The sequence below is a fragment of the Canis lupus genome, chromosome 3, assembly GCF_003254725.2.
Source record: "Canis lupus dingo isolate Sandy chromosome 3, ASM325472v2, whole genome shotgun sequence".
NCBI lineage: Eukaryota > Metazoa > Chordata > Mammalia > Carnivora > Canidae > Canis > Canis lupus.
The window spans coordinates 59,288,179-59,314,387 of record NC_064245.1 but is presented as its reverse complement, the minus strand read 5'-3'; the positions used below and the strand labels follow the sequence as shown (position 1 = coordinate 59,314,387).

The window sequence follows — 26,209 nt, the reverse complement described above, 5'->3', positions numbered from 1 at the left end:
GGTGGTGGACTTCTTTGGGGATTGCAATCGTGCAACTAATGGGCAAGCCAGCAAAACTCAAGGCAGACACGAGAGCAATTTCTGCTGGAGTTAAGACCTTGGGCTCCTCCAAACAATCAACCCGGGATTCCCACATGACTCAGCAGCCTGGCTTCTGGTACACACCCAAAAGCAGTGGACACGGGGACCTGAACAGGTATCTGTACACCCATGCTCTCAGCAGCATGATTCACAGCACCCAGAAGGTAGGAACAGCCCCATGCATGGATGGATGCATGGATGGATGCATGGGTAAAGAAGATGTGATCCAGGGATGCCTGGGTGGCTCAGTGGTTGGGCACCTGCCTTCGGCTCAGGTCGTGATCCCGGGATCCGGGATTGAGGCCCGTATCAAGCTCCCTGCAAGGAGCCTACTTCTCCCTCTGCCTGTGTCTCTGCCTCTTTCTGTGTGTCTCTCACAAATACATAAAAAAATCTAAGAAAGAAATAAAGAAAGAGAAGACAAGACGTTTCTTACACTAAAATAAAAAACACTTGGGCTTCAGAGGGAAAGAATTCAAACCTCGACTCAGACCCTTATTAGCTGTGTGGTTTCAGACGAGCATCTGGGCTCCAGGGAACCTTACTCTTCTTACCTGTAAAGTGGGTCTGATAACTGTTCCAGGACTTAACCGAGGCAATGCAAGTGAGGTACCTGGCACAGCCCTGGGCACATCCTTGAGAACCCGGCAACCATGACGATTAACGTCCTTCTTACTCATCAGGAGCACGATGTAAATGATGAGGAATTGTTTTTATAAGATAAAGTGACATCAGACACAGAAGCTTCCAGCTGATCCTAGCCAAGGGATGCCGGCTGAGGCCTGCGCGATGCTATCTCTGCTTCTGATGCCTTGGAAGTACGTGCGCTGCACAAGCCTCATAAAGAACCCGTTCTGAATTAGAATTGATCTGAATAGAAGCAGCCACACTCGGCCTGGGTCTTTTCTTACTTTGATTCGAACGGAATTTATCTCTGAGCATCGGGAAATGGCGCCATGCAAGAGATGTGCCCTGCTGGAGTCCAGGCGAGCTCCACGCTGCAAGGAAATTATCTGCTTTTGCAAGAAAATTACCGAGGAAGGAGAGTGGGGTTATTTTAAGATCGTCGAGGTAGTGTGAGAAGAAACTAATTAAAAGATTGTAATGTGCTGTGCAAACACCGTAAGTGACTGCTACAGAAATGCAAAATGAGGAGAACTTCTTCACCTCAAAAGAACACCCGGGTTTTCATTTTTCCTTCACTCATCCTTGTGAGAGCTGACGTTCGAGTATCCCTATTAATTTTTTTAAGGCGACAAAGGAACTTAATTGGGATAAAGATGATGAGCACAAGACACATCGTGTCTGAAACACAGGGCTTAAGTCACAAAGATTTTGCTGCTGCCTTCTGCAGAAGTCGGAGCAGGTCAGGGGCATGCAACCCTCCAGGGCCCGGTGAGTGCGGGGCATCCCCAGTCCCCACAGTCCGCTTTCCTCTGAGCCAGGACCCAGCACCAGGAGTGCCTAGGGTCTAGGAAGTCACAGCCTGCCAGCCAGCATGTCTTACTGAGGGGGACCCAGCCTCGGGCACATTTCATGTTTTATGGCACTTTTTTCCACGCACAGAATCCAAGCTCCCACCCTGCACAAGGCTTTCCCAGGATTCCCACAGCAAGAGCAGGCTGTGAACAGATCAGCAGGCATGCCTTCAACCCTTTAAATGCTGTGGATGGAGGCCTGGTGGTCCCAGCCCCGAAACCCAGGCTTCCCTGCTCCCAGGGCTTCCAAACCCATTGGGAACAGTGGTTGGGAACTGTGACGACAGCCTGGCATCTCAGGTCATCAGCATCCCTGTCCACTCCACAAAGCACCCACAGAAATGCTGGCCTTTAAGAGGGGTGAGGGTGAAATGCGCCATTTGTCAGAATCTATAAATAACTCCATCTTTGGAGGCTGAAGCAATAAGAGGATGCCCCCATACACAAGGCCAACGTACAAGCTCCACCTCAGCATCTTCCTAGACCCCCAAAGGCACAGAGATGCTCAGCATCATCCCAGCGTGTTTTCTGACTGCTTCAACCATGTACTCCCTGCTGGCGTCCTCCAGGGCCCGAGCCTGCCTCCGACAAATAATAATAAAATGAAAATGAAAAACAACCACAACCCTTTGGAAGGCCCCTGCACTAAGCCACACTCTACTCTGAAGGGGCGTGCAAAGGATGGAGTTAATTTATGACCTCTTTAAAATACTCTCAGGAACTCTCATGCAACTACAAATTAAATAGCCACTTTATTCAAGTAAAAGTAGATTTGTGCACCGTGTTCAGGAACTGTATTAATAGGGCCGTTTTTCTGCCTTCAAGCCAAGCTTCTTGACTGATGGATGTCCTTTCTCTGTCCTAGTGGTCCAGGCTTTTCAGGCCTCTGTGCCTCTCCCATGGCCTTCATACTCTCCATCCTAATCTGCTCCTCAGCCCAGGCAACACTCACTCTACTGGTCCCTCAGAGCCGCTTCATTACCACCTCCTCCAGAAAGTCCTCCCTGACCTCCCCAGAGCAGGTTCTCACGACACCAAGATGCTCTGTGAATTCCTGTCCAGCCCAAACATGGTACCAGGACAGGGGCTGTGTTTGATCTTGCTCATCACTGTCTCCCCAGAACCTAACCCTCCAGAGAAAGCAGCCGATTTAAGAGCTAATGTGCAGCCTCTTTTCACCTGGGGCTCTCAAACTCATGGGGTCTCTCCCAGCACAGGGAGAGTACACAAGATCCTAGGGTCACCCTGGGTCACCCCAGGCAAAGGGCAGGCGTCTAAGTATGGCACTTCCTGAGACTCTGCGTACCCCATGCACATCTCCATTTACTGTCCTAGCACACATTTCCCCCATTTTCTCACTGTTCTCCGCCCAGCCACAAGGCCCAGGGTCCCTGGGGGACTTCCACGGCCCTCATCCTGATAGCAAATGTGTGACAGGTACTCAGCCCTGGTCACCGCATCCCTTGACACTCTCTGCCTCTGCCCCTGCCTAGGCGGCCACTGGTCACCCTTGGTGAAGGCCTCCACGACAGATGCTCTTCATCTGGGTGGATGCCCACCATCTCCACTCATATCAGCCACAGCTCAGCCTCCTGTGAGCCAGACTTCTCTCTCCAATCCAGCCCCTACATCAACGTGCCAGGAAGCTCGCCCCGTGGTGGCCTGGAATTCCAAAATACCACATGGAACGTTCAGCAGCCTTGACCGTAAGACCCTATGTCCTGGAGCCACCAAGCTCGCCTCCCAAGAAACCACAGCCATCAGATATAAGGCTGCAAGTCAGCTCTGTCACCAGATCTGGATCTGTTCATTCAAGAACCTAAAGTTTATGAGAAGGCCTTTATGGTCTCTGTACACTGGAGGCTGGCCAGGACCCGGAAAGCCGGTGCCACCCTGGGAAAGACAGAGGCCTGCAGAGCCAGGGCAGCCACATCCCTCACCTGGAAACCTCTCCCACACCCACTCCCTCCCACGGCCCCTCCAGGGTCAGCCCAGGCCTAGGTGTCACGGCTGCCTCCCCTCTGAGCCTCTGTCTGGAAGCCTCATCTCCAAGGTGCCTCACCAGCCCCCTTGGCACTCTGCCCCCCACTCCGGGGTGCTGGGAGAAACTCAGACGGGACCCTAACATCCTTTCCTGAGCACCTGCTGTGGGCCAGGCCCTTGTCTGAGCACAAGATGGATCACCTCCCTACCCTGCAGAGCAAGCCTGCCAGCCTCCACAGCCCAGCTCCGAGACAGCAAGCCCCAATTTCATGAGCGTGCCCAAGATCTCCAGGCTAGGAAGGATCAGGCCAGGCACACCCCAGGCCAGCAGGTTCTGAGCAAGCGGCTCACTGTGACCACGCGGGAAGGCAGGTGGATGCCCGAGAGGCAAGAAGACAGGAGTGGAGGGAACTGCGTGGAAGGAAACAGGACGGCCAACAGCTCGGACTTGCCCTGGGCAGCAGCACCACGACCCGGCCTGCTTACTCAGAGGCCCCGCGGCGTGTCTGGAGCTCAGCAATGATGGGCAGGAGTCTAAGCCCTGTTTCTGCTCAATTGCACCTAAGCTCAGAGGTCTATAGAAAGAATAAAGCACAAAGGACAGAATCCAAGTCCCCAGGGGTATCAAAAGGGGGTTTTCAAGTCATTTCTTGTACGATCTCGCTGGTGCAATTAGCATATAATCACTTCAGCCTTTCTAAGTAAAAGCCTTTAACCTTCAAGAAAAACCAAAACAGGGACACCTGGATGGCTCAGTGGTTGAGTGTCTGCCTTTGGCCCAGGACGTGATCCTGGGGTCCTGGGATCAAGTCCTGCATCGGGCTCCCCACAAGGAGCCTGCTTCTCCCTCTGCCTGTGTCTCTGCCTCTCTCTGTGTCTCTCATGAATAAATAAATAAAGTCAAAACTGAAAAAAAAAAAAAAACCAACACCACATCGTACTGCCATCCTGGGCTCTCCTGCCTCCTGTTAGGTTCCACTAGGAGCTGACTTCCACCTGTGTTTTCCAAACTTCTTCCCTCTGTCTCCATGCACCATGCCTTCACCGTCTCTTTAGACCACATCTGCACACCTGTAAATGCCCACCTCTCAGAGCTGGCCCAAGCTGTTCCTCTCCACTGAGTGTTCTCCTCCATCTCCCATATGCTTCTCCCACTCATTCATTAAGCCCACTCTGATACCACCTCCTCCATGCCACCTCCCCGGATTTCCCCACCAGGGAAGATGGCACTTGCCCCTCGTATCTTAGCTTTGGTGTCCCTCCCTTCTATCCCACTGGACCAGTCTGGGTTACACCACATTACATTCAGAGAGGGAAAGGGTAACAGAGACCCCGTCCCTGCCACTATGAGCTGAATTGTGCCCCCTTCCAAAAAATCCTTATGCGGAAATCCTAACCCCTAGTACCTCTGACTATGACTGCATTTTGGAGGTAGGGTCCTTACAGAGGTTAAAATTACATTAAAATGAGGCCAGTCAGGTGGGCCCTGATCCAATCCGATGGGTGTCCTTATAAAAAGAAGAGATCAGGACACAGACACGCACAGAGGATGACCACATGAGGACACAGGAGAAGGCAGCCATCTACACACCAAGGAAGGAGGCCTCAGAGGGAGCCAACCCTGCCCGCGCCTGGATCTCAGACTCCCAGCCTCCAGCCCTGCAAGGACATACGCTTCTATCATTCAAGCTGCCCGGTCTGTGGTGCTTTAACACGGCATCCCTAGCACTAATGCACCTGCCCTCAAGGAACTCGACATCTGGCAAGTTGTCATGACCCAATGCACACCCTCGAAAGCCCCATACGTCTGCTCTGAAGCCCTGCCTCCCTGGGTATAAAATATACACAAGTACCAGGTTCCTCAAGACCCTGGAGCAGAGAACGTGGTTAACCAGCTCGGAATCACCACTGTATACAATTCCCCTAGACATCCCCAATCCTCTAGGCACAGCACGGAACAAATGTGGAAAATGGGGGGGGGGGGGGGGGGAGGATGCCAGGGGAGGGGAAGAGGTGCTCATCCATGGATAGCGGCAACAATGCCGAATCGACGAGGTCTGGTCAAACAAGCTCAAGTCCAAGGGAGCTGACGAACCAAAATTGAAGTTCAAGTGCCAAGAGGGAGGCGCACAGGTGAGCTATATACTTAAAATAAGCAAAATAAGCAAGCGCATGATTTCCACCTTCCAATCCTACCTCTGTCTCTGAGGGCAGCTCAAGAGAAGCAAAACCTGGAGCGTCCGTGCAAAGCCCATTTTGGATCCCTCAAAGGTAATGCCCAGCGGTTTCGATGAAACATTAATTTCACACATAACAATTTGTTTCTACAGCTCAACAGACAGAAAGGCAGTGTTTGAACTTTCAAGCAAGTCCACTTCCCTATCTCCATGGGAGCAGGAAGAAATCGGGCCGTGGGAAGGAATATGCACACATGTTCCCAGTGCTCGGCCACAAGGGCTCGCCTCTTGCCTCCTGTGACTCCTTCTTGCAGATGCTCGAAAATATTACCTCAAAAAGTCTGTCCCTCTCAGCAAATGCTTTTTATTTATTTATTTTTTTAATTTTGAAAAACACCTGCTACGGTAAAGCAAACGCTTTCTCTGCTCCTGTGGACCATGTCTGCAAAGAACAGTTTCTCGGGTCTCCTGACCTGGACAAATTAAGTGAAATAAAATTTTTTAAAGATTTCCCTCAGCAAAGTGGCTGCAGGTTCCTTTCTTCCCCACCGTGGCCTTAAAAGATGGTGCCTTCAAACGGAGGCTAAATCCAGTGCAGGATCCCGGCTAATATCTTTGGACCGGTGGCTGCCAGTTGAGGACAGAGGGAGTCTAAGCTGGTTCTAAGAGCTCCTGTGCCCAGAAAACAAAGCCATGCTAGCACTGCATATGCACCTGTGCACTGAGACAGTAACAATTAGAAACACATTTGCATTTAGCGCTTGGTTCGCCTTCCCTCCCACCCTGAGCATTCCCCAGGCACCAAGGTACTCTTAAGGCACCATCTGCTCCCCAGGCCAGAAGATGACCTGCTTTTGCAGAGAGCACAATGGGCCTCAACATCGCACTCCAGAGGATGGGTGAGTGGGAAGAGGGAGGCAGGAGTGAGAAGGCACCCAAGCCGAAAGCCTGGGTCAACGTTTCGATGCTGGGCAGCCCAGGTGGCTCAGCGGTTTAGCGCAGCCTTCAGTCCAGGGCCTGATCCTGGGGACCCCGGATCGAGTCCCACATCAGGCTCCCTGCATGGAGCCTGCTTCTCCCTCTGCCTGTGTCTCTGCCTCTGTGTGTGTGTGTGTGTGTCTCTCATGAATAAATAAATAAAATCTTTAAAAAAAAGAATTTCAATGCTGCTGCTCGCCTTCTCTTTACCCCACTGACAACAACACTCACTGATGATAATAAAGCACTTCTAGCTTCCGCCTCCTAAGTGTGTGCTAAGTGCCAGGCTCTGCCCTGCTTTGCACATGCTACCCCTGCCCTCCCCTTTGCAGGGGGCCAGGGGAGAGATGCACCCTTTCAAGCTCCTGTTCTGGACCTCCTGCCCTTGACCAAAGAGAAGTCCAACCCCCTCCCCTCCCAAGCCCCTCTCCAGGAATTCACCTGCCAGTACCCAGGAAACAAGCCACCTAGTTACAAAGCAGTCCCTGATTCAGCCAATGTGCCCCGGGGGGCAAAGCCGGGGAAGCTCCTCTGAAGCTCCCCCACCTCGCCCTGACCCTACCCCACCTTGCACTCTCCCCGTTGGCCCAAGCCCCCTCCTCACTCTCTCCAAGGAGGCTGCCCAGCCCTCTGGCTCTGTGCTCACAACAGGGTGGGTGCTGGGTGCCAGTGGGTCCTACCTGGGAGGCTGGCCTCCATCCTCAGTGCCCCTCTCTCCCTTCTGCCACACGGCCCCCTGCCACCCCATGAATCAAAAATGACTGAGGCACTGGATTAACAACTGCTTCAACCACCTGAGCAGGTGGGGGTAGGGGCTCGGTGGAGGTAGTCTGGCGCCGCAGGATGACCTCAAATGCTCAGTGTTCCTTGAGCCGTGGGTCTCCGGGGTTACAGCTTATGGCACAGGGCTTGTTCACCAGTATGGGGAGTGATGAAAAGCTGAGCCCAACTGTCACGCGGGGTCTGCCCCCTCTCTCATGATGCAGATGGGGACGGTTGCCTAGGGCTCTTCTAGGGAGGGGTGCCTGCTACCTGGAGTCAGGCACCTTCCACCCCCCACTCCCACTCCCACTCCCACTCCGTTGGCACCCTGAGCGCCCCCTGCTGGCCTCCGGGCAGCCAATGCAACCGCCCCCCACCCTCCACCCCAGCTTTCTAGTGTCTAGAGAGGCACAAATGACCGAAGACCAGAGACCTGGTGTCTGTGCCTGCAGCTCCCAGCTGGCTAAGGAGGGGGAATGGCAGGGCCCTGGGCTCTGGACCAATCAAGTGTGCCCAGTGCTGCCCGTTGTGTGCTGCCCCTGGATTCGGCTGGAGAGGGGATGGAGTACCATCCCCCAGAATCCACCTCACCAAACCACCCCCATCAACCCAGGAGGGCTGAGGCGGGTTAAATTCCCCCGCTAGCCCACGTTACAGCCCCTTTCCAGGCTAGGGGAGTGCATAGATCCCCACCCTTCCACTCCCAAAGCATGCGGGGGTACTGCCCCTGCTGCCGCCTCAGAACTTTGTCAGAGAGAAGCGCTGGCGGTGGGGGAGCCCCTGGGGGAGACCCCAGCGAACAGCCATAGAAGGGAGTAAGCGGAGAGTCCCAGCTCTACTCCCCACACAACCAGCTGCCACCTCCCCCGACTCTTCCAAAACTGGAGATGACCCGCTAGGGCTGCTGGGAGGCGACCAGGTACGACCACTGACCATCTGCCCAGGGGAAGAACGAGGCTGGGGCAGCCCCGGGGGAAGGATATGAGGGCATCCCCAAACCCCGTGATGCACCACACACACAAAATAAGGACGGGTGGGAACCCGGAAGGACAGGAGCCATCGCGGGGCGCCGGAGGAAGGAGGCGCCCAGGACCCTAACGGAGGAGGAGGAGGCGAGGGCGGGGGAGCCCAACTTCCAGAGCAGCGGGAAGGGGAGGGCGGGCAGGGAGTTTGAGAGCGCGGCGGGCGCCCAACTCCGTGGGTCCGCGGATTCCTGCGCGGCCAGGTGCAGCCGGGTCGCACTCGGGGAACCCGGAGAGGGGGTCCCCGAACCCCAGGCTGTGCCGACCGGGGCTCCTGGAGCCCGCGGAGCGAGGTCCCGGGGTGGGGGGTCCCCGCAGCCGAAATCCCAGAACGCAGACCGGGTGGAGTCTGGGAGCGGTCGGGGCGCGACACCGAGTTGGGGTGGTCCTGAAGGACCTGGAGGCACCCGGCGACCGGGGTCCCGGAGCCTCGGGAGATGCCCCTCCGCGTCACCTGGAATCTGGAGGCGGGGGCGGGGGCGGGGCGGGGGCGCCTCCGAGGTGGCTGGGGGTCCCAGAAACCTGCGAGGCAGGGCGCTCCCACATCTGGGGACCACTCCCCAAGAAACCGGTGCTCGGAGCCCAGCAGGGCGCCGCCGAGGTGCCTCGCGTCCCCAAGTCTCCGGGAACGGCCGGGCCGAGCAGGGCGGTCGGGAATGGGGGCTCGGGGGCTCGGGGGCCGCGGGGCGGGGGCCGCGGGGGACTTACGCTGCTGTTCTCGCCCGTCCAGTGCACCATCGCCTGGTTGTGCGTCGCGTCCCCCTTGAGCACGAACGACGTGCTGATGAGCGAGACCTGCGCCCGCGAAGCCGCTCCGGCCACCGGCGCCGCCCGCGCCCGGCGCCCCTGGTGCGCGGCGGGGGCGCCATCCTCGCCGGGACCCGGGGCGGCAGCGGGACCCAGCCCCGGGGCGCCGGGCTCCGCGCGCGCCTGCCGGTCCCCGTCCCCGTCCCCGTCCCCGTCCCCGACCCCGTCCCCGTCCCCGCCGCCGCCCGGCAGCGCGCGCCCCGCGGGCGGGCTCGGCGGCGCCCGGGTGAGCAGCGCGCGGGGACCCGGGCGCCCGGGCTCGGGGGAGCGCCCCGCCGCCCCGCAGGCGGCCAGCAGCAGCAGCAGCAGCAGGAGCGGCCGCGAGCGCGGCGAGCGCGGCGGCGGCGGCGCCCCGGGGCTCGGGGCTCGGGCGGCGGGGCCGGGGCCCTTCGGGGCGCGCGGGGGCCCCCGGGGCGCCATGGTCGCCGGGGGGCGGCGGCGGGGCGGCGCGGGCGAGGGAGACCTCGGCGGGCGAGCGGGAGGGCGCCGGGGAGCGCGAGCGAGAGCGCAGAGAAAGGAGCCGGCGAGGGGAGGGAGCCGGCGGGAGGAGGGGACTCGGCGCTCCGCCGCCGCCGCCGCCGCCGCCGCCGCGCAGCCGAGGGCGCACCGCCACCTGCCGGCCGCGCCCGGGCCCGCCGACGAGCGCCGCCGCCGCCGGGGCCTGGGCAGGGGTCCGAGAGCGCGCGCCCAGCCAGCCGAGCCCCCCCCTGCCCTCTGCCCTCTGCCCTCTGCCCTTCCCACTCCCCTGCTGCCTGTGCTTGCTCAGCACCACCTGGGGCGGCACAGTTCACGGGGGTGAGCACAGCCGGTGCCGGCCCTGGAGCGGACACCCGGACCCAGCAGGCAGACGGCACCCACGTGCACACCTTCACAGACCAAATAACCCCAGAGAGCCAGCACTGGGACAGTGGAAGTGGGGAGGGGCTCTCCTGCAGGGGCCTCCGAAGACAGCACCTGGGGGACTCTCCCGGCACTGCCAAGGCCCTGAGGCTGCCCCTGCACGGCCTACTTCTGGGCAGCCACACAGGTGCCTTAGACTTCCCGACTTGCATGCGGTGCACGTCTATGTTCCAGCCCCAGGAGCCACCAACCCAGCAGCCTCCAAACAGGAGGACAGAGACCTGGGTGCAGAAGCATCTAGAAGGAGGGGGGCAAGGTCCCAACCAGGGCACAGCGTGACAGGCCACAGCAAAGAACAGGACAACAGGCTCACAATCCACCAAGTCCCTGCCAGAGGCCATGGGCTGCTTTAGGTGGATTTCATAACTTTCTTGAGCGTCCACCCTGTGCTCTGTATTGGCCTGTGGGAAAACAGGAGGAGGGGGCTGGAGCCCCACTTAGGTGAGGAGAGTTTTGCATCCTCTGCCAGGTGGGGGCCAGCCTGCCTCCATCCTTCCCCTAGAGGCCTCTGCATTAGGTAAAGATCCCGGGCTCCCAGGCTCTGTCACACCTGCCTCCCAGCTGGATATCTGCTCCAGGGAGAGAGGGAGAGAGGGAGAGGGAGAGGGAGAGAGAGAGAAAGCCAAATGAGTCAGAGGAGCAAAGCCTCAAACATTTGGGAAAGGTAGAGAGTGCAGGTTCTCTCCCACCTCCAGGAGTAGAAGCACCCAGTGCCCAGTCTTCTTCTGTAGGCTCACCCCACCCCCCAGGCTCAACAGGAAGTTGGAAGTCAGATCTGATAACAGATAGTCCCTGGGGCCCCTGCTGTCTGTGCCCAGCCTTGGGGGGCGGGCTTGGGGGTGGCCAGATGTCTGAGAAGTCTCCTCCCCTGGAATGTGCCCTAGCCCTCCCTCCCCCTCCATGGTGTAAATTCCCAAGCTGTCAGATTCTAAGTCTTCAGCTCAGGCCCTGGGTTGGGAAGGGAAGCAAGAGCCGAGAGCTGCAGGAGCCTGTGGTCTGGCACAGGGAGCAGAGAGGAACAGAACCTGGCCAGTGCCGGGGGGAGGGGGGCAAGCCAGGCAACCCAGGGCCCAGGAAGAAGCTGACAAACACAGCACAGGGCAGACCGGGGCTGGGGGGGAAAGCAGGGCCAGTGGTCAGAAAAGAGGTGGGTCATGCCCCAGCTTAGACCCAGTGCCCCCTGGGCCTTCCCAACTCCCCATGTCCACCCCCAGCCATAAAGTGATGGCCGCATGGGCTCTGCACTCTCTCCCCCTGCCTTGTTTGTTTGTTTGTTTGTTTGTTTGTTTCAATAAAAGAGAGCCCGTAGCATTGTCCTCAAGAAAAGCCTACTGTCCGGCACTGGCACCGGGGTGGTTCAGTGGTTGAGCTCTGCCTTCAGCTCAGGGTGTCCTGAGTCCTGGGATCAAGTCCTGCATCGGGCTTCCCACAAGGAGCCTGCTTCTCCCTCTGCCTGTGTCCCTGCCTCTCTCTGGGTCTCTCATGAATAAATAAATAAAATATTTTTTTAAAAAAATATGACCGTGACAGATGGCTGAGCACCTACTCTGTGCTGGACTGTCCCAGGGGCAGCTGCTCTCAGGGGCAGGGGCAACGTCGCAGGTTATTGTATGTAACTCTCACAACCAGGCTGTGGGGTACATGGGGTATGTGTGATAGTCTTTTCACAGTTGAGGAAACACTCTGGGTGGTGACTGCCCACATTCCCCAAGCCAGAGAGAGTCAGAGACCAGATTCCAGCCCCAAGGTGCCATTCCTCCCACCACCCCACATTACCTGTGGCCTGTGTGCTGGGCTCGCCAGCACTCCACCTCTCGGAGGCTCAGACAGAGCCTCAGCCATGGGCACATCACACATCACCGCCACCACCCCTGGCTCAAACTGAGGCTCACATTATTGATGACTTGGTGAAGATCCACAAATGAGCGGAGGAGTGTCCAGATCTGGAAAGCAGGTGGAGTGGCAAATGCCTCACCTGTGCCTTTTCCACAACAGTCATCTGGCTCCCTCTGCCCTGATAAGGCTGAAGGGCTTTCAAAAGAGCAGGACTGATTCATCCCTTGTCTGACTCCGAAGCTCAGAGACGTGGGGACTCCCCGAGGTCACTCAGCTCTCAAACATCACTAGACACAGGGACACGGTGATGAAGGAGGCAGATGGGCTCCCGGTGCCGCTGCGCTCCTGTTCATCCCTGTGGGCTCCATGTGAGAACCACAGGGGGTACCCTTTTGACCTCTGTGAGGAGAGATCCCAAGGAAAGCTCATCTCAGACAGTAGTAAGGACCCAGGGACACATAAGGTAGTCACCCCACGGAGATGAAGGGGTCACTAAAAGGCCTGGTAGCTTTGAGCTGACAATGAGAAGCAGGGGAAGAGGAGCTAATGGTGGGCAAAGTGGGAAGAGCTATCCCAGCAGGGGTTGGAGCACAAGAGCCACCATCCCAGCCCAAGCTCACCCTCAACCCGAGGAGGGAGGCACGAGGCAGGCACGCAGCGGGCTTGATTTGTATTCACAGCCTGGTGCAAAGTCTCTGGAGGATTTTAAGCGGGCTGGGGATTGGGGGCGGGGCAGTGAGACCAGTGACTTGTCAGAGCAAGGACCAGTGCAGGAAACCACTTAGGAGGCTCCTGTCCAGGTTGAGATAGACCTTGGTGGCTGGGCCCAGGGAAGGCACCAAGGGACTCGGGGAGCCGGAAGGAAGCCCACTCCCAGCACCTGCTGCACCCCCACTGGCCTCACCCTCACTAGTGACCAAGTCAGAGACTCAAGGGACTCCCATGCAGAAAGGAAGGTGAATAGGTGGCAGTCAGGCATGCTGTCCTGGCGTCCTGATGGAGAGAAGTCTGGGGAGACCACAGGGGCAGCCGCTGGCTCAGCAGGCATGGGTGTGAATGCTGGCGGAGGTACCATATGTGCGGATGCATGGGTCTGGCACCCATGCTCCGGGTGTGTGGGGTGATACAAACACACTACCTATTTGCAATCCCTGATTATTTGCCACAGGAGCACCCTAAGACAGGGGAAGCAGCCCCAGCCACCTCCCACACTGCCTCCTTATTCCAGGCTCCACGTGGGGCACTGGGCTCCAGACCCATCCCCCCTGGCCCCTGCTCATGGGGAGTGCACACTGTGATGGGGGAGACACATGATCAATCGCGACGTTGGGGAAGCAGGTACTCAGAGGGAGCTGCTTGGCTCCCTATGGCAGGGGGAGCTTGGCTCCCTATGGCAGGGGGAGCTGCTGCCGTCTGGGGCCAAGGGAAGAAGGCTGCTCAGAGGGGGACACCCTTCAACGAATCCTTCAGAAAGCAGTAAGGAAAATAATCAGCATTACAACTTGTTGAGCCTACTCTGGCCAGAGATTGTTCCAGAAGGAAAACCTAATTGAACCTCACATCCAAATAATACCTATATAGCACCAACACAGAAAGGGCACTATTTTCCCCACTTTGAAGGTAAAGGTGAAGGCACACTAGGATTCAGTAATTTATCTGAGGGATTCAAAGCGACATGTTCCCGTGTGCCACCTGGGTGTCCTATGAGAAGCATGTCCCCTCTCAGTTTCTGTAATGGTCCCACCAGGACTCCCTGGACTCAGTGGCCCTCTGAGAGTCATCTTGGATCAGCAGCATCGGCATTAATGGGAACTGGTTAGAAATTCCAATGCCTGTACCCCATCCCAGACCCACTGAACCAGAAACTCCCAGATGGGGCCCCGGGATCTGTGTTTTAATGTGCCCCCAAGTTTGAGAGCCCCTGTGCTAACCCAGTGGTTTTAGGCCTGGGCTCCATGTGAGAACCACAGAGGGGACCCTCCTGACCTCCATAGGGAGAGCCCGCTATTCAGTCCTCTCTGAACTGGCCTGGTGACTCCGTGTACAGCCAGCGTGAGCCGCTGACCTGGCACAGCTTTTACAAGGAGCCTTGAAAGAGTAGATGCCAAACACCTGGCATGTGGTTGGACCCACTAGATGGAGCGTTTCCTGAGAGGTGAGTAGGGGCCCCACTGAGCCCCAATCCAGACCTTTTAGCTTCAAGATCCAGGCTGGCTTCCTTATTCCACGGCAATGCTCCCCATCCAAGAAGGAGGAGAAATACTTCCATCTCTCCAACTTTTAATCAGACCACTTACTCATTAAAAGTCTCAGGCTCTTTTAAGTTATCGAAGGTCTCCAGTGATAATATTTTAATTTATCTCTATAAATGTGACAAAGCTCAGCTTGCACAATTGCCCACATGGGCCTGATTCAGAGGCGGCCAAGGAATCCATGAGCAATGCTCTCAGGGATGCTTGGGGACTCAGCAGGAGGGAGACGGAGGGGACAGGCTGTTTGGGTGCCAGACTCTACAGAGGGGAGCCTCTCCCCTGCACTGTGCCCTCAGCACTAGTCCCACTCTCCCACTCCTTCCACCCCCAGTACATCTCCAACCAGACTAAGAAGCCTGCACCTGTAGGCAACTGCCAGGTGGGGGGGGGAGGAGCGGGTGTGCTAGGTGTGGAAGAAGGTGCCAGGTGCAGGGGGGCTGCCAGGTGAGGAGAGGAAGCTGCAGCAGCAGGGTAGGCTGCAGGGTGGGGGAGCTGCCAGGGTGGGAGGGAGCTGCCAGGTGTTGGGGGGTGGGATAGGGAAGCTGCCAGGTGCGGGTGGGGGGCTGCAGTGCCTTGCAGAGAAGTCTCCTAATGACTTTCAGCAAATGACACGGGGTTGCAGGGGACGGCTTTCAGGAGAAAGATCAAGCACAGGGATCTCGTTATCAGGTTGTCAAGGGAAAGGAGCAAAGCTGCAGGGAAGGCTGGTCAGGACATTAACTCGGGCCGGAAGCAGAAGTCTGATCTGGAGACGGAAGGGAACTATGTCTAGGTGGAGAAGGACAAGAAGGCCCCACCGTGAGACATGGGTCTGGCTGCTCCAATCCGAAGTGGGAGGCGACAGGGCAGAAGGCGGTGGCAGATCTTTGGATGGCACATTCTGAAAGGGTGATGGGGGCAGTGGTTGTGGTCACTTTTTGGTGGAGGCAGGGATTTCATCGCCCTTGAGCACCACAGCCGCGGGCCTGCCAGATGCCAGAGGTGTGAGAGGCCCACCAAGCTGGAGCCCGGAACCGGGCAGGGACCAGGATGGCAACCACTTCCTTTAAATTGTAGGCGCGGGGCAGCCCCAGTGGCCCAGTGGTTTAGCGCCGCCTTCAGCCCGGGGCATGATCCCGGAGACCCGGGATAGATCCCACATCGGGCTCCCTGCATGGAGCCTGCTTCTCCCTCTGCCTGTGTCTCTGCCCCCGCCCCTGTGTCTCTCATGCATAAATAAATAAAATCTTAAATAATAATAATAATAAATCATAGACGCTGCACAGCTAATGCAGTGGGACAGGTCGGTTTCCTGCTTCTGTTCATCAGCTGTTTACGGAGCACCTATTATGTTCCTGGCTCTTGGCCCCAGAGAGACAGCAGGAAACAAATCAATCCTTGGAAGGATAAACAGGTGGAAAGAGTAGAAGAGGGCTCCTGGCACAGGGACCAGCGTGGGTAATGACCTGGAGGATGGCCATGTGGGGGACATCTGAGGACCTGGGCAGGGCTGCAGGGCAAAAGAGTACAGGGCAGGGTGGGTAGGGCATGACAGTTGAGGCCTCCTGGTCCCTCGAGCATCTGGGTGGTGTTAGGGTCCAGGTGGTGACCAGAACGAGGGACCAGCCTCAGGGAGGTCAGCCGTATGCTGGGGGCAGGCAGGTCAATGACACCACAGGGTGGTCGCAGAGTTGGAGATGCTTCCCCACCGCCGACTGACCACACCAGCTCTGCCCCGGGCACTTTGCAGTGTTACTCTGCTGGCCTCTGCATGGGCTGGGGGCTGGGCTTCATCATCATCCCCTTTTCCCAGAAGCAGAAGCAGAAAGAGAGGCACAGCGCAAAAAGGCAGAGGGGCTCGCCAAGTTTCCACCCACAGCAAGGGGTGGCAGCAGCATGTGGCTAAAGAACCTGTGCTTCCCCATGCACCAGCAAGGCCTGTCCGGGTAGGCCTGGGGTGCCCTCCTCTCTACCAGACCCCTCTGCCCAGGCTTCCACAGGCATTGATCCCCCCACACCCCATGAAGCTGGGACAGGGCTGGAATGATTATCAACTCCACTGATATCCACTGAGATTGGGGCTCCCAGCATGCCCATGACCCACCCAACCCCTGTGGCAGGTAGGCAGAGGCTATGGGGCCTATCCCGAGCCCCACTGCTCCCCACCTGTGTACACGCATAAATCACTATGGGGATGGGGAGTGAGCAGTGACCAGCTCTGACCAGTGCAGGCACCACCCCTTCTTACTGGGATGCACTGTGGTTTAGAAGTAAGCCCTCAGCTTCTTGGAGCCTTGGTACTTGGTCATCTGATACACAGCAAGGAAGGCCCTGGAAAGTAACCCCTATGGGCCCTGGTAAGAGGGACTCCTCATCAGTCTGCGAGGACCAGAGCCCACTGTGGTCACTCCAGCAGGCAGGGCAGAGGAAAGAGGGCTGGACTTAGGACGGACATACACCTAGGCAGAAACCACCCCTGGGGATTCCCGGGAGCAGGGGAGATGGCAGCCACCAGAAGTCTCCATGGAAGCCAAATAGCACAGGCTCTGGGGACACTTGGGTGGCTCAGCAGTTGAGCATCTGCCTTTGGCTCAGGTCGTGATCCCGGGGTTCTGGGATCAAGTCCCACATCAGGCTCCCTGCATAGAGCCTGCTTCTCCCTCTGCTTGTGTCTCTGCCTCTCTCTGTGTGTCTCTCATGAATAAATAATTAAAATCTTTTTAAAAAAATGCGTAGGCCCTGGCCCAGTAGGAGCCCAATAAACATCTGCAAGGGAAGGGGGGAGGAAGCATACAGTCAGTTCTGGTGGGCCCTGCTCCTCCTCAGACTTGCTGTCACAGCTAAAGGCAAGCGCCCCCACCCCACCCTGTACACCATACACCAGGGTTCACTGGAACTGGTGGCAGGAGGGCAATATTTGCCAACTAGCTTCCATGGGCCAGGTGTTTTGGTGCACAGTTATTCTGATTTTAGAAGCAAGGCATCTGAGGCCCAGAGTGGCTAAGACAGCCACCCTGGAGCACACAGCTAGGGAGTAGTGGATCTGCAGGACAGGGAGCCACTGATGTTTCAGAAGTGGCTGTGGGATGATGTGTGCCAGCAGCCGCCACAGTGTGTCACAGGGTGCTTGCTGGTGGGTGAGGAGCTCCCAGCGAGGGGCCGGGAGCAAGGCTGGGGCCCTAACCTGGTCCCAGCCCTGCAGGTCCCTAGGTGAGTCACTGTCTTCATGTCTCAGTCTCCCCACATCCCCTGAGAACGGTCACTGCACCTGAGTCACAGGCTGCCATGCAAGCGAGACAATGCTCAGGAGAGCACCTGGACCGCCGACAGGTCTTCAGGTACGACAATGATAGAACAGCCCACATTCGGCCTGTGTGACACATATCTCATCCATTACTATCCCCTCAGAAGTCCTCTGCCAACCTCTCAGCTGCCCTGGCTGGGGTGTGGTATGTCTTCAATTGTAGGGCGAGGGCGGGGGTCCTGAGGGCTAAGTCCCACAGATTGCCAGCATGTCCGTGGCCCGACGGGAGGTGCCACCCTCTGCCAGCAGCACCAAGGACCCAGCAAGCACACACCTCCTCCATCTCTGGCAGCTGTGTGCTCTGGGCCTCAGTTTCCCCATCTGTAAAACAAGAGAAAGGACAACTTTAGTACTTCCCCAGGACAGCAGCCCCATGAGGTGCTCCCCAGAAGCACATTCATGGTTTAAGACACATGGCTGCCTCGCTGTCCCTCTCACAGACTCCCGTGGAAGGTGCATGAAGGATGGAAAGGTTCTGCGATTTAACAATCTATGTGACTTTGACCAATTCAATTTTCTCCCCAACTTTTCAACCCTGTTGTCCTTTCCTCCCGCTTACCAGCATGAGCACCCTGGAGAACACAGGCTATTATGGAAATATGTGCTGAGTATGGTGGAAGGAAGAAGGGAGGATTTATTCTGCCTGAGGTGTTGGCAAAGAGAAAAATACACTTGAGCAGGTCTTGAAAGATGAACCAGGACCCAGATGAAGTTAAAACACAGAGCGCAGCACCTACAAGGGACAAAGGACAAAGGTCCACCACCCGTAAACGGAGGGGCAAGCGGCCTGACCATGCAGGACAAACCATACAACTTGCAGAGGAAACCATATGACTTGAGGAGAAGCCAGCCCAGACACTCCAGGCTTGTGCCTTCTTCCAAGGTGAATGAGAATGTTTGAGGGCTTTCAAGAACAGGATGACATGATCAGATTTGTGTTTCAGAACAATAATTCTGGCAACACCTTAAAGCCAGAACTTGGAAAAGAGACAGAGAGGCCAGCAGGGCACAGGGCATTGGTCCAGGTGAGAGATGACGAGATGTGAGTAAGCACAGGGGAGGGGGAGATGGAGGTGGGCACCTCCCATGCAAGGTGAGAATCCGAGTCTACAGAGATTCAGAAGCATCTAGGACAATAGTGATGCCACCACACAGTTAGGGAACAAATCTGAAGAAGGTAGATGCTCCGCTTTGGATGTGTTGCCTCCAAGGTGTCTGTGAAACATCCTGGAGCTCTTAAGCTAGGCTAGGCTGGGTTGCAGTAAAAATGAACCCCAAATCTCAGTGGGATAACCTAAGAAAGGTGCATTGCACTCATTTACAAAGTACAGGTCAGGCGCCTCCCCTCTCCAGCTTGTAGCTCTGCCATCTGGAACAGCTAGCCTGCAAGGTCACTGCGGCAGAAGAGAAAGCCAGAGAACGACACAGGATATTTTGTGGGGTTCGACTTGGGAGTCACTCACTATCATTCATATCCCATTGGCCAGAGCCTGGGTTCATGGCCTGACCTACCTACAAGGGCAGCTGGCAGACACAGGAGCATGGAGACATTTGGTGAGCCCTACCCATCACGGGTACACTGGCAGGGAGGCCCCAGAGGCCTTTGGAAATGGTGTCCAGGACAGAATCAGGGTTTGAGACATAGATTTGGATGTGACTATTGAATAAGACCCCTAGGGGTGGGGAAGGGTGGAAAGGGACAGAGAAGGAAGAGAGAAAGATGAAATATAAAATTCCATTAATCCCTCTGAAGTGGTATTTAGGAATTCCCAGAGGATGACTCAAGATATAGCCCCAAATCTCCTTTCCAAATACCCAATTATTTGTTGTCATGTGGACAAAGCATCCAGATTCTTTCCTGAATTTTTCAGTTTCCATATGGTTCCTTGGCATAGCATAGGCAGCCGCAAGCAACTGGCAAGTGTCTAAGTACCATGCCGCTTCACAGCATTCCCTCTGTGTAAGGCCAAGGGACTCAGGGTTATAGATTTGTCTGGAGAAGGAGTTTTCAGAGGCTCCCATTTTAATAAATATTTTGAAAGAGAACTCACAGTATTCTAGCCTTTGAGATTCATTTCAGAAATCAAAATTTTTGCTCCCAAACTATGGACTATGACAATTTGTTTTTTATTTACATGCTTTACACACTTAAATTTTTTTCACAAATCAAATTTTCCATAATTATATTTGATTGAAATCATGTTTTGAGGGATTTCAGCTTGGAGGTTAATTAAAACTCATTGTTTTCCCTTGAAAGGGCTATTACCTTAACTAAGACTAACAGAGAAGCATGGGATACTACTTCTTCAAAATGGATCTTGCAAGGCCCTTTCCTGAGGCTAGTGTCCCACTCTGAGACTATGAGGGTCATAACACTAAGGCCATGTCAGTTTTTGTTCTGGATGGATGGATGGATGGATGGATGGATGGATGGATGGATGGATCTGACATATTGAAAATCCTGGAGACTCAGACTTCTAAACAACAATTGCTAAAGCAATATGGCATAAAGGAAAGAGCACTGGATTGGGAGTCAGGAGGGCCAGGTTCCAGTGTTAGCTCTCTAGTGACTGAGCTTCAATAACTTGGGAAAAAACCTCTTTCCCTATGGGCACTGCCATTTTTCTCCTCTGCTAAATGAAGTCTTATCTACCCCAACCAACCTTTACAGCCTCATATACAGCCACTTCTCCCCTTCCTCTATCCCTCCAAGCACCCTCAGCTCTGTTGCATATTCCCAATTGCAAATGCACTCTGGGGAGGCAGAACTTTGACTTGTGGCCAAGTGAAGAGGTTGGCAAATGCTCTTTCCAAAAACCAATTCTAAAACTGCACAAATTGACAAAAGCAGCCATTTCCACATGCTGGAAATCATCCAAGAGCGTGCAACCACCTAAGAAGTGTTCACACTTGAAAAGTGCTACACTTCAGGTAGAAACAGTGAGTCTGCAGCATACTGACCCCAGACTGCTCCCATGGCACTCTCCCAGGATGTTCCCATAGCACCTTCCCTGTATGGGTGACATCCATGCCTAGCATCAGTGACAGTGGAAATTATTGTCTTGGAGGTTGTATAGAATGGCTGGGACTGTGTGCCTCTGGAAATGGCCCAAACTAGCCACAGATTCCTAGTTGATCCTAAGGCCATGTGTACTCACATAGGAAACATGAGCAACCCAATGAAAAGCAAAAGTCAGGGAAACTTGAAAATGCCTAAATTTTGAATGTGCTCCTTTACCCACACAAAAGTCTTTGATAGAGGATAGGTTTACTAACTCATGGTATTTGAGAATACTTCTGATCAAATACTGGCTGATCTCTAACCTAGGCAGACACAGGGATACAAAAGCCATAAATTAAAAATTAAAATTAAAAATTAAAATAAAAAGTACCAGGAGCTACGCACAGCAAGGGAGATAGATTTCAAAGATTTAGCCCAGGTAAGTTACTTCAAAAAACAAACAAATGAACAAGGAAAAATCAGAAATAACCTCTGGAAGAAAATAAAAATCCAGAGTTGATGTGATATATTGGTAAAATGTCCAATTTTTAACCAAAAAAAAAAGTGAGAAGTGCAAAGAAACAGGGAAATATGAGCTATAATCAGGGGACCAAGAAAAACATTCTTCAGCCTTCAGGGGTCCGCAGAAGTTGGATTTGGTAGTGAAAGACTTTAAAACAGCTGTTTTATACACACATACACATATACACACACACACAGAATTAAACAACCATGAAGAATAATGGCCAATATGTTTCCATATTGATGAAAAACTTCAAACATCCAAGAAACTAAACAAATCCCAAGTAGGTTAAATCCAAAGAGACATATACCTACATATATCATAATCAAACTGTTGAAAGACAGAGAAAACCATGAAAGAAGCAGAAGAAAACCAACTCTTCATGTATTGTAGAACAACATGATTAACAGATGGCTTTTCATCAGAAAACACACACACACACACAGCAGAAAGCAGTGGAATGATACATTCAAAATGCTAAAAAAAAAAAAAAGTGAACAAAAAATTCCGTATCCAGCAAAACTACCCTCCAAAACTAAAGGTGAAATAAAAACATTCCCAGATAAATAAAGATAAGAAATTTATTGTTAGCAAACTTGTGAGAAATTCTAAAGGGAAGTCCATTAGGCTGAAAGGAACTGGCACCAGATGATAACTTAAATCCACAAGAAGAAATAAAAAGCAGCAGAAATGGTAAATATGAGAGTCAATATAAAATACTCTATAAATACATTTTTCTTATTTTTTTCTCTTCAATTCTTTAAAGGACATGAGCAGTAATTATAAGACTGTACTGCTGAGTTTATAAGCATTAAAAGACATGAGATGTATGCCAATGATAGCACAGAGCGGGGAAGAACGGAGCACACTTTCCACATTTGACCAGAAAGAAGCTGGTGTTAATCTGAAGCGGACCGAGACAAGCTCAAATGTATTTTTGCAGTCCCTAGAACAACCACTGAGAAAATCATCCACAGCATATGGTTTTTAACAAAAGGAATTAAAAGGGGACACCAAAAACATTTATGTAGCACAAAGTAAAGCAGCAAAGGAGAATCAGAAGAACAAGACAACAACAAAATAAACAAAAAAGGGCGGGGGGGGCACCTGTGGGGCTCAATGGTTGAGCATCTGTCTTCAGCTTAGGTCATGATCCCAGGGTCCTGGGATCAAGTCCCATATCAGGCTCCCCACAGGGAGCCTGCTTCTCCCGCTGCCTGTGTCTCTGCCTTTTTCTCTGTGTGAGGCTCAGAGAGGTTGTACCTATTATAAAGTAATGGGGAAACAGGATTAAGCTCAGCATACACCCCCACCCCCTCAGTTCTGCCCTCAAGAAGCTCACCATCTTTCCCCCTTCTCCTCCTGCTTGGGCCTAGCTTATCGCTGCAGAGCCAGCCTAAAAGCCTTCACCGTGGGCACTCCCTACCCACCAACACTGGGTGACAGACCCCCCTTGCTCCCTGTGCCTTTGTTCACATGCTCCCTCACCAGGTGTGTGGAGCAGGATCTCCACTCCCACAGCCTCCCTCCCTGAGCTTCCTCCCTCCCTACAGCACAGCTCCCTCTCAGAGGGCACACCTTCATGCCTTGGCCTGATTCTTAGGATGCCTGTGACTTTGAGGACTGGTCTAAGGGGTGGAGTCTGTAATGGGCTGACTCATGTTCCACAAAAGACATGTCCAAGTCTTAACTCTCAGAACCTGTGAATATAACTTACCAAAAAAGAAGGTCTTCACAGATGGACTTAGCTGAGGATCTCGAGATGAAGTCTTCCTGGATTTAGGATGGGCACTAAATCCAATGACTAATCTTATAAGAGACAGAAAAGAAGACACAGAGGGGAAGACCATGTGAACATGAAGGCAGAGATCAGGTGACATGTCTATAAGCCAAGAAACACCAAGGATTTCCAGAAACCGCTAGAAGCTGGGAGAGACATATGCCTGGACAGATTCCCCCTTCAGAGCCTCCCAAAGGAGGCAGCCATGCCAACACCTTTATTTTGGACTAATGGTCTCCAAAACTCTGAGAGCATAATTTCCTATTTGTGGTCATTTTTTATGGCAACCACAGAAAACTCACATGAGGCAGGGGTGGGGGACACCTGGATGGCTCAGTCCATGGGGCGTCCAACTCTTGATTTCAGCTCAGGTCATGATCTCAGGGTCCGCACTGAGCATGGAGCCTACTTTTGATTCTCTCTCTCTCTCTCTCTCTCTCAAAAATGACAACAACAACAACAAAAAACGAAGACACCTCACACAGGGTCCATACAATACGTGCCTTCTGAGTGTGTATGTGTTAGCACCACAAAAAGTTTTACAAGAGGAGCCAAGAATTATGAATATCAACTTATTTCACCCTAAGCCACATCACCTGCCTCCCTGGGTCTTCACATCATTTTGAGCCAACATCTAGAGTGAGATTTATTATAAGGACTTGGCTCACATATTATTTTTGAACATGTGTCTCCCCACTGTTTTTCTTGAGAACCCTGGCTAATAAACCATCACAGAAGGTCCTTTCTCAACCATATTTGATAATTCTCTTGGGGATCCTGCCTCAGGCTCACCTTGCTGATTCCCTGTTCCCCACCTGCTTCTTGTCTGACACCACATGCCTCCCTGGCCAACCGTCTGTGAACCCAATAGCTCTCTGGCTCCACCTGCCAAACGTTGCAAAGTTCTGCCCCTTTGCTGGGAGTCACAGCTTCCCTGGCTATCTGTCTACGTCATTTTTGCCTGATTTGGGAAGAGTCCTGCCATCTGGGAAACACTGGCCAACTCAGACATGACAAATGAGAAAGGCCCCCACATTCAGACAGGATGGTGGTGGTTAGGGACCACCCTGCGTGTGGTCAGTCATACTAGACCCCCAGGGAGCCCTAACGGAGTCCCCTGGGGCAGGGGAGGGGGGCTTAACACATTCATTCCCTCTCACTTCTGGAGGCCAGAAGTCCAAAATTAAGGGGTTGGTGGGGCGGTCCCCTCTCGAAGAGAGCTCTCATCTTCTCCCACTTGTAAGGGTGCCAGCTTCCATGGCGTGGCCCTCCTCATTCATCTTCGCTATCAGGACAGCATCTTCCCATCTGTCTCTGACCTCTGCTTGTGACCTCATGTCTCTCTCTTGGGTCTCCTGCCTCCCTCTCTTGAGGATGCTTGTGATTACACTAGCCCCACCTGGATAATCCAGGAGAGACTCTCCATCTCAAGATCCCTAACTTTTTCACTTCTACAAAGCTTCTTGCCATGTGAGACAACAAGTTCACAGATTCTGGGGACTCAGGCAAGGAGATCTTGAGGAGGGCATTATTCTGCTCTGCACAGCCACCTTTACTCCCCAACCTGGCCATCCCTTGCTCCTTGCTCTCCCCTAACTTCCTAGAGCCCACTGACATCCATCAGGACACTCTTCTTCCCTCCTCTGGCCACCCACCCATGCATGCCCAGCAGCTCTGCATCCTGGCCAGGGACAAGCTATCCAAGTTTACAAGGGAAAGATCCAAACTGCTGACCAATCTCTTATTGGCTGGGGGGCTTTGAAGGAGGCACTGAATGTCTCAGAAACTCTACTCCATTCTTTTTACAATGAGCCTCATGCTCCTTGCATTGTCTACTGTGGAAGAGAGACAATTCTGTCCACCTTCTTAGACACCGCCCTCCAGTTAGTCAGGGTACAGGCAAGTGACTGGGCCATGTGGACAGATGAGCCACAGACACCAAAAGCCATGAAAATCTGCCTGTGGCTTCTGCTGTCTGGGTGATGCATGGGCAGATGGCTCATGACTTGGCTTTCCCAGATCCACATTTTCCTCCAGGGGCCACCTGCAAGCTCAAGACTAAGCTTAAGACTTGGATTCAAGAGGAAGAGGGCCCCACGGGAGCCTTAAATCTGAGACGCACATGACACCCCTGCATTGACAAGAATCCCACATCCCGGCACTGAGCATTCATGTCACGACTATGAAGTTGGCACAGTTTCCTCGGGAGCCCCAAGAGGAGGAGAGGGCTTGGCAAGTCTGGAGTTGTGCGTTCTGGGTCCCTCATCACTCAACAGCCTCAAACCTGTTATTCCCAATGCCTACCCACTAGGCTGTTGTGGGACTGAGGGAGGCATAAGAGACTTCATAAGAAATACAGCTAACGTGTAAAACCATAATGAACCATGTGTCCATCGAAGGATGGATGGACAAACAAAACATTGAAAATCCACACAATGGAATACTATTCAGCCTTGAAAAGGCACCTGGATGGCTCATTCAGTTGGGCGTCCATTCTTGATTTGGGCTTAGGTCATGACCTTAGGGTCCTGGGATCAAGCCCATCAGGGGCTGAGGCTGGGGTGGCTACCAACTTTCACCCATGACCATCCTGACTCTGGTGGGGGAGGGGGCGTCTGCCTGGACCTGCCGAAGATCAGGCTTTAGTGGGAGGTGGAGCCCGATGGACGAGTAATATCTGCCTGCCCAGGGCTCAGGCTTGTGCACCAGTCCTCCTGGATGGTGTTCTGTATCCCGGGGTATTTAACTTCCACAGGACAACTTTAAGTTTCATGTTGACCAGGGGAGCCATTCTGGAGAGGCACCTGCAAGGAGAGAGGGAAGGTTCCTGGAGCCCTGACGCAAAACTAAGAAAGTACTCCCCAAGTCCACGTCCAGGAGGTCTGCGGGGGAACCGCCCATTGCCCCACACAGTCACAGCTGTGGGTACTTCCTCCCACCCTACCCCTTGCTCCCTATTGGAACCCATGAAATCAAATATGGTTTGAACGGAGGCAGGATTGCATGGCTGTCGGGCAAGTCAGTTGGGGTAATCACACGGAGGTCCCGGGAGGTAAGTGTGCTCAGAGGTGACCGACCAGATGATTGAAATACATTAGTACTAAAAATATTTTTAAAGCCTTTCTGTTGATTTATACCCAAAAGAAAATACCGCAAAGGAGAATGAGTTTTCAACTCGAGTAGCACTTACGCCTGATCTAACTAAATTAGCTCTTTTGAACTGGTGGTTTTGCTCTGATGCCTGTAATAAAAATAACAATAATGTGCATTTAGAGGATATTTTATCCTCTAGAAGCACAGGACTTCCGTGGTGAACAATTCTCCTCATCTCTGCTGCGGACCAGCA

At 53.9% G+C, this 26,209-nt stretch overlaps 2 protein-coding genes and 1 long non-coding RNA gene across 3 annotated transcripts in view; 1 reads left to right on the top strand and 2 right to left on the bottom strand.

The window, feature by feature from the left end:
* Positions 1-9,708, bottom strand: part of SORCS2 (sortilin related VPS10 domain containing receptor 2) — a 459,215-nt gene extending 449,507 nt beyond the window's left edge. The window contains exon 1 of the mRNA XM_025437086.3: positions 9,190-9,708. Within this exon, the coding sequence (XP_025292871.3) occupies positions 9,190-9,708 (519 nt within the window). The remainder of the gene's footprint in view (positions 1-9,189) is intronic.
* Positions 1-26,209, top strand: part of PPP2R2C (protein phosphatase 2 regulatory subunit Bgamma) — a 947,578-nt gene that overhangs the window by 194,143 nt on the left and 727,226 nt on the right. The gene's annotated exons all lie outside the window — the stretch shown is intronic.
* LOC125754789 (uncharacterized) lies at positions 14,366-25,679 on the bottom strand. Its single transcript, XR_007409625.1, has 3 exons — positions 22,801-25,679; positions 22,191-22,346; positions 14,366-17,880 (listed from the first exon to the last, which is right to left on the bottom strand). It is a non-coding gene; the product is annotated as an uncharacterized LOC125754789 (long non-coding RNA).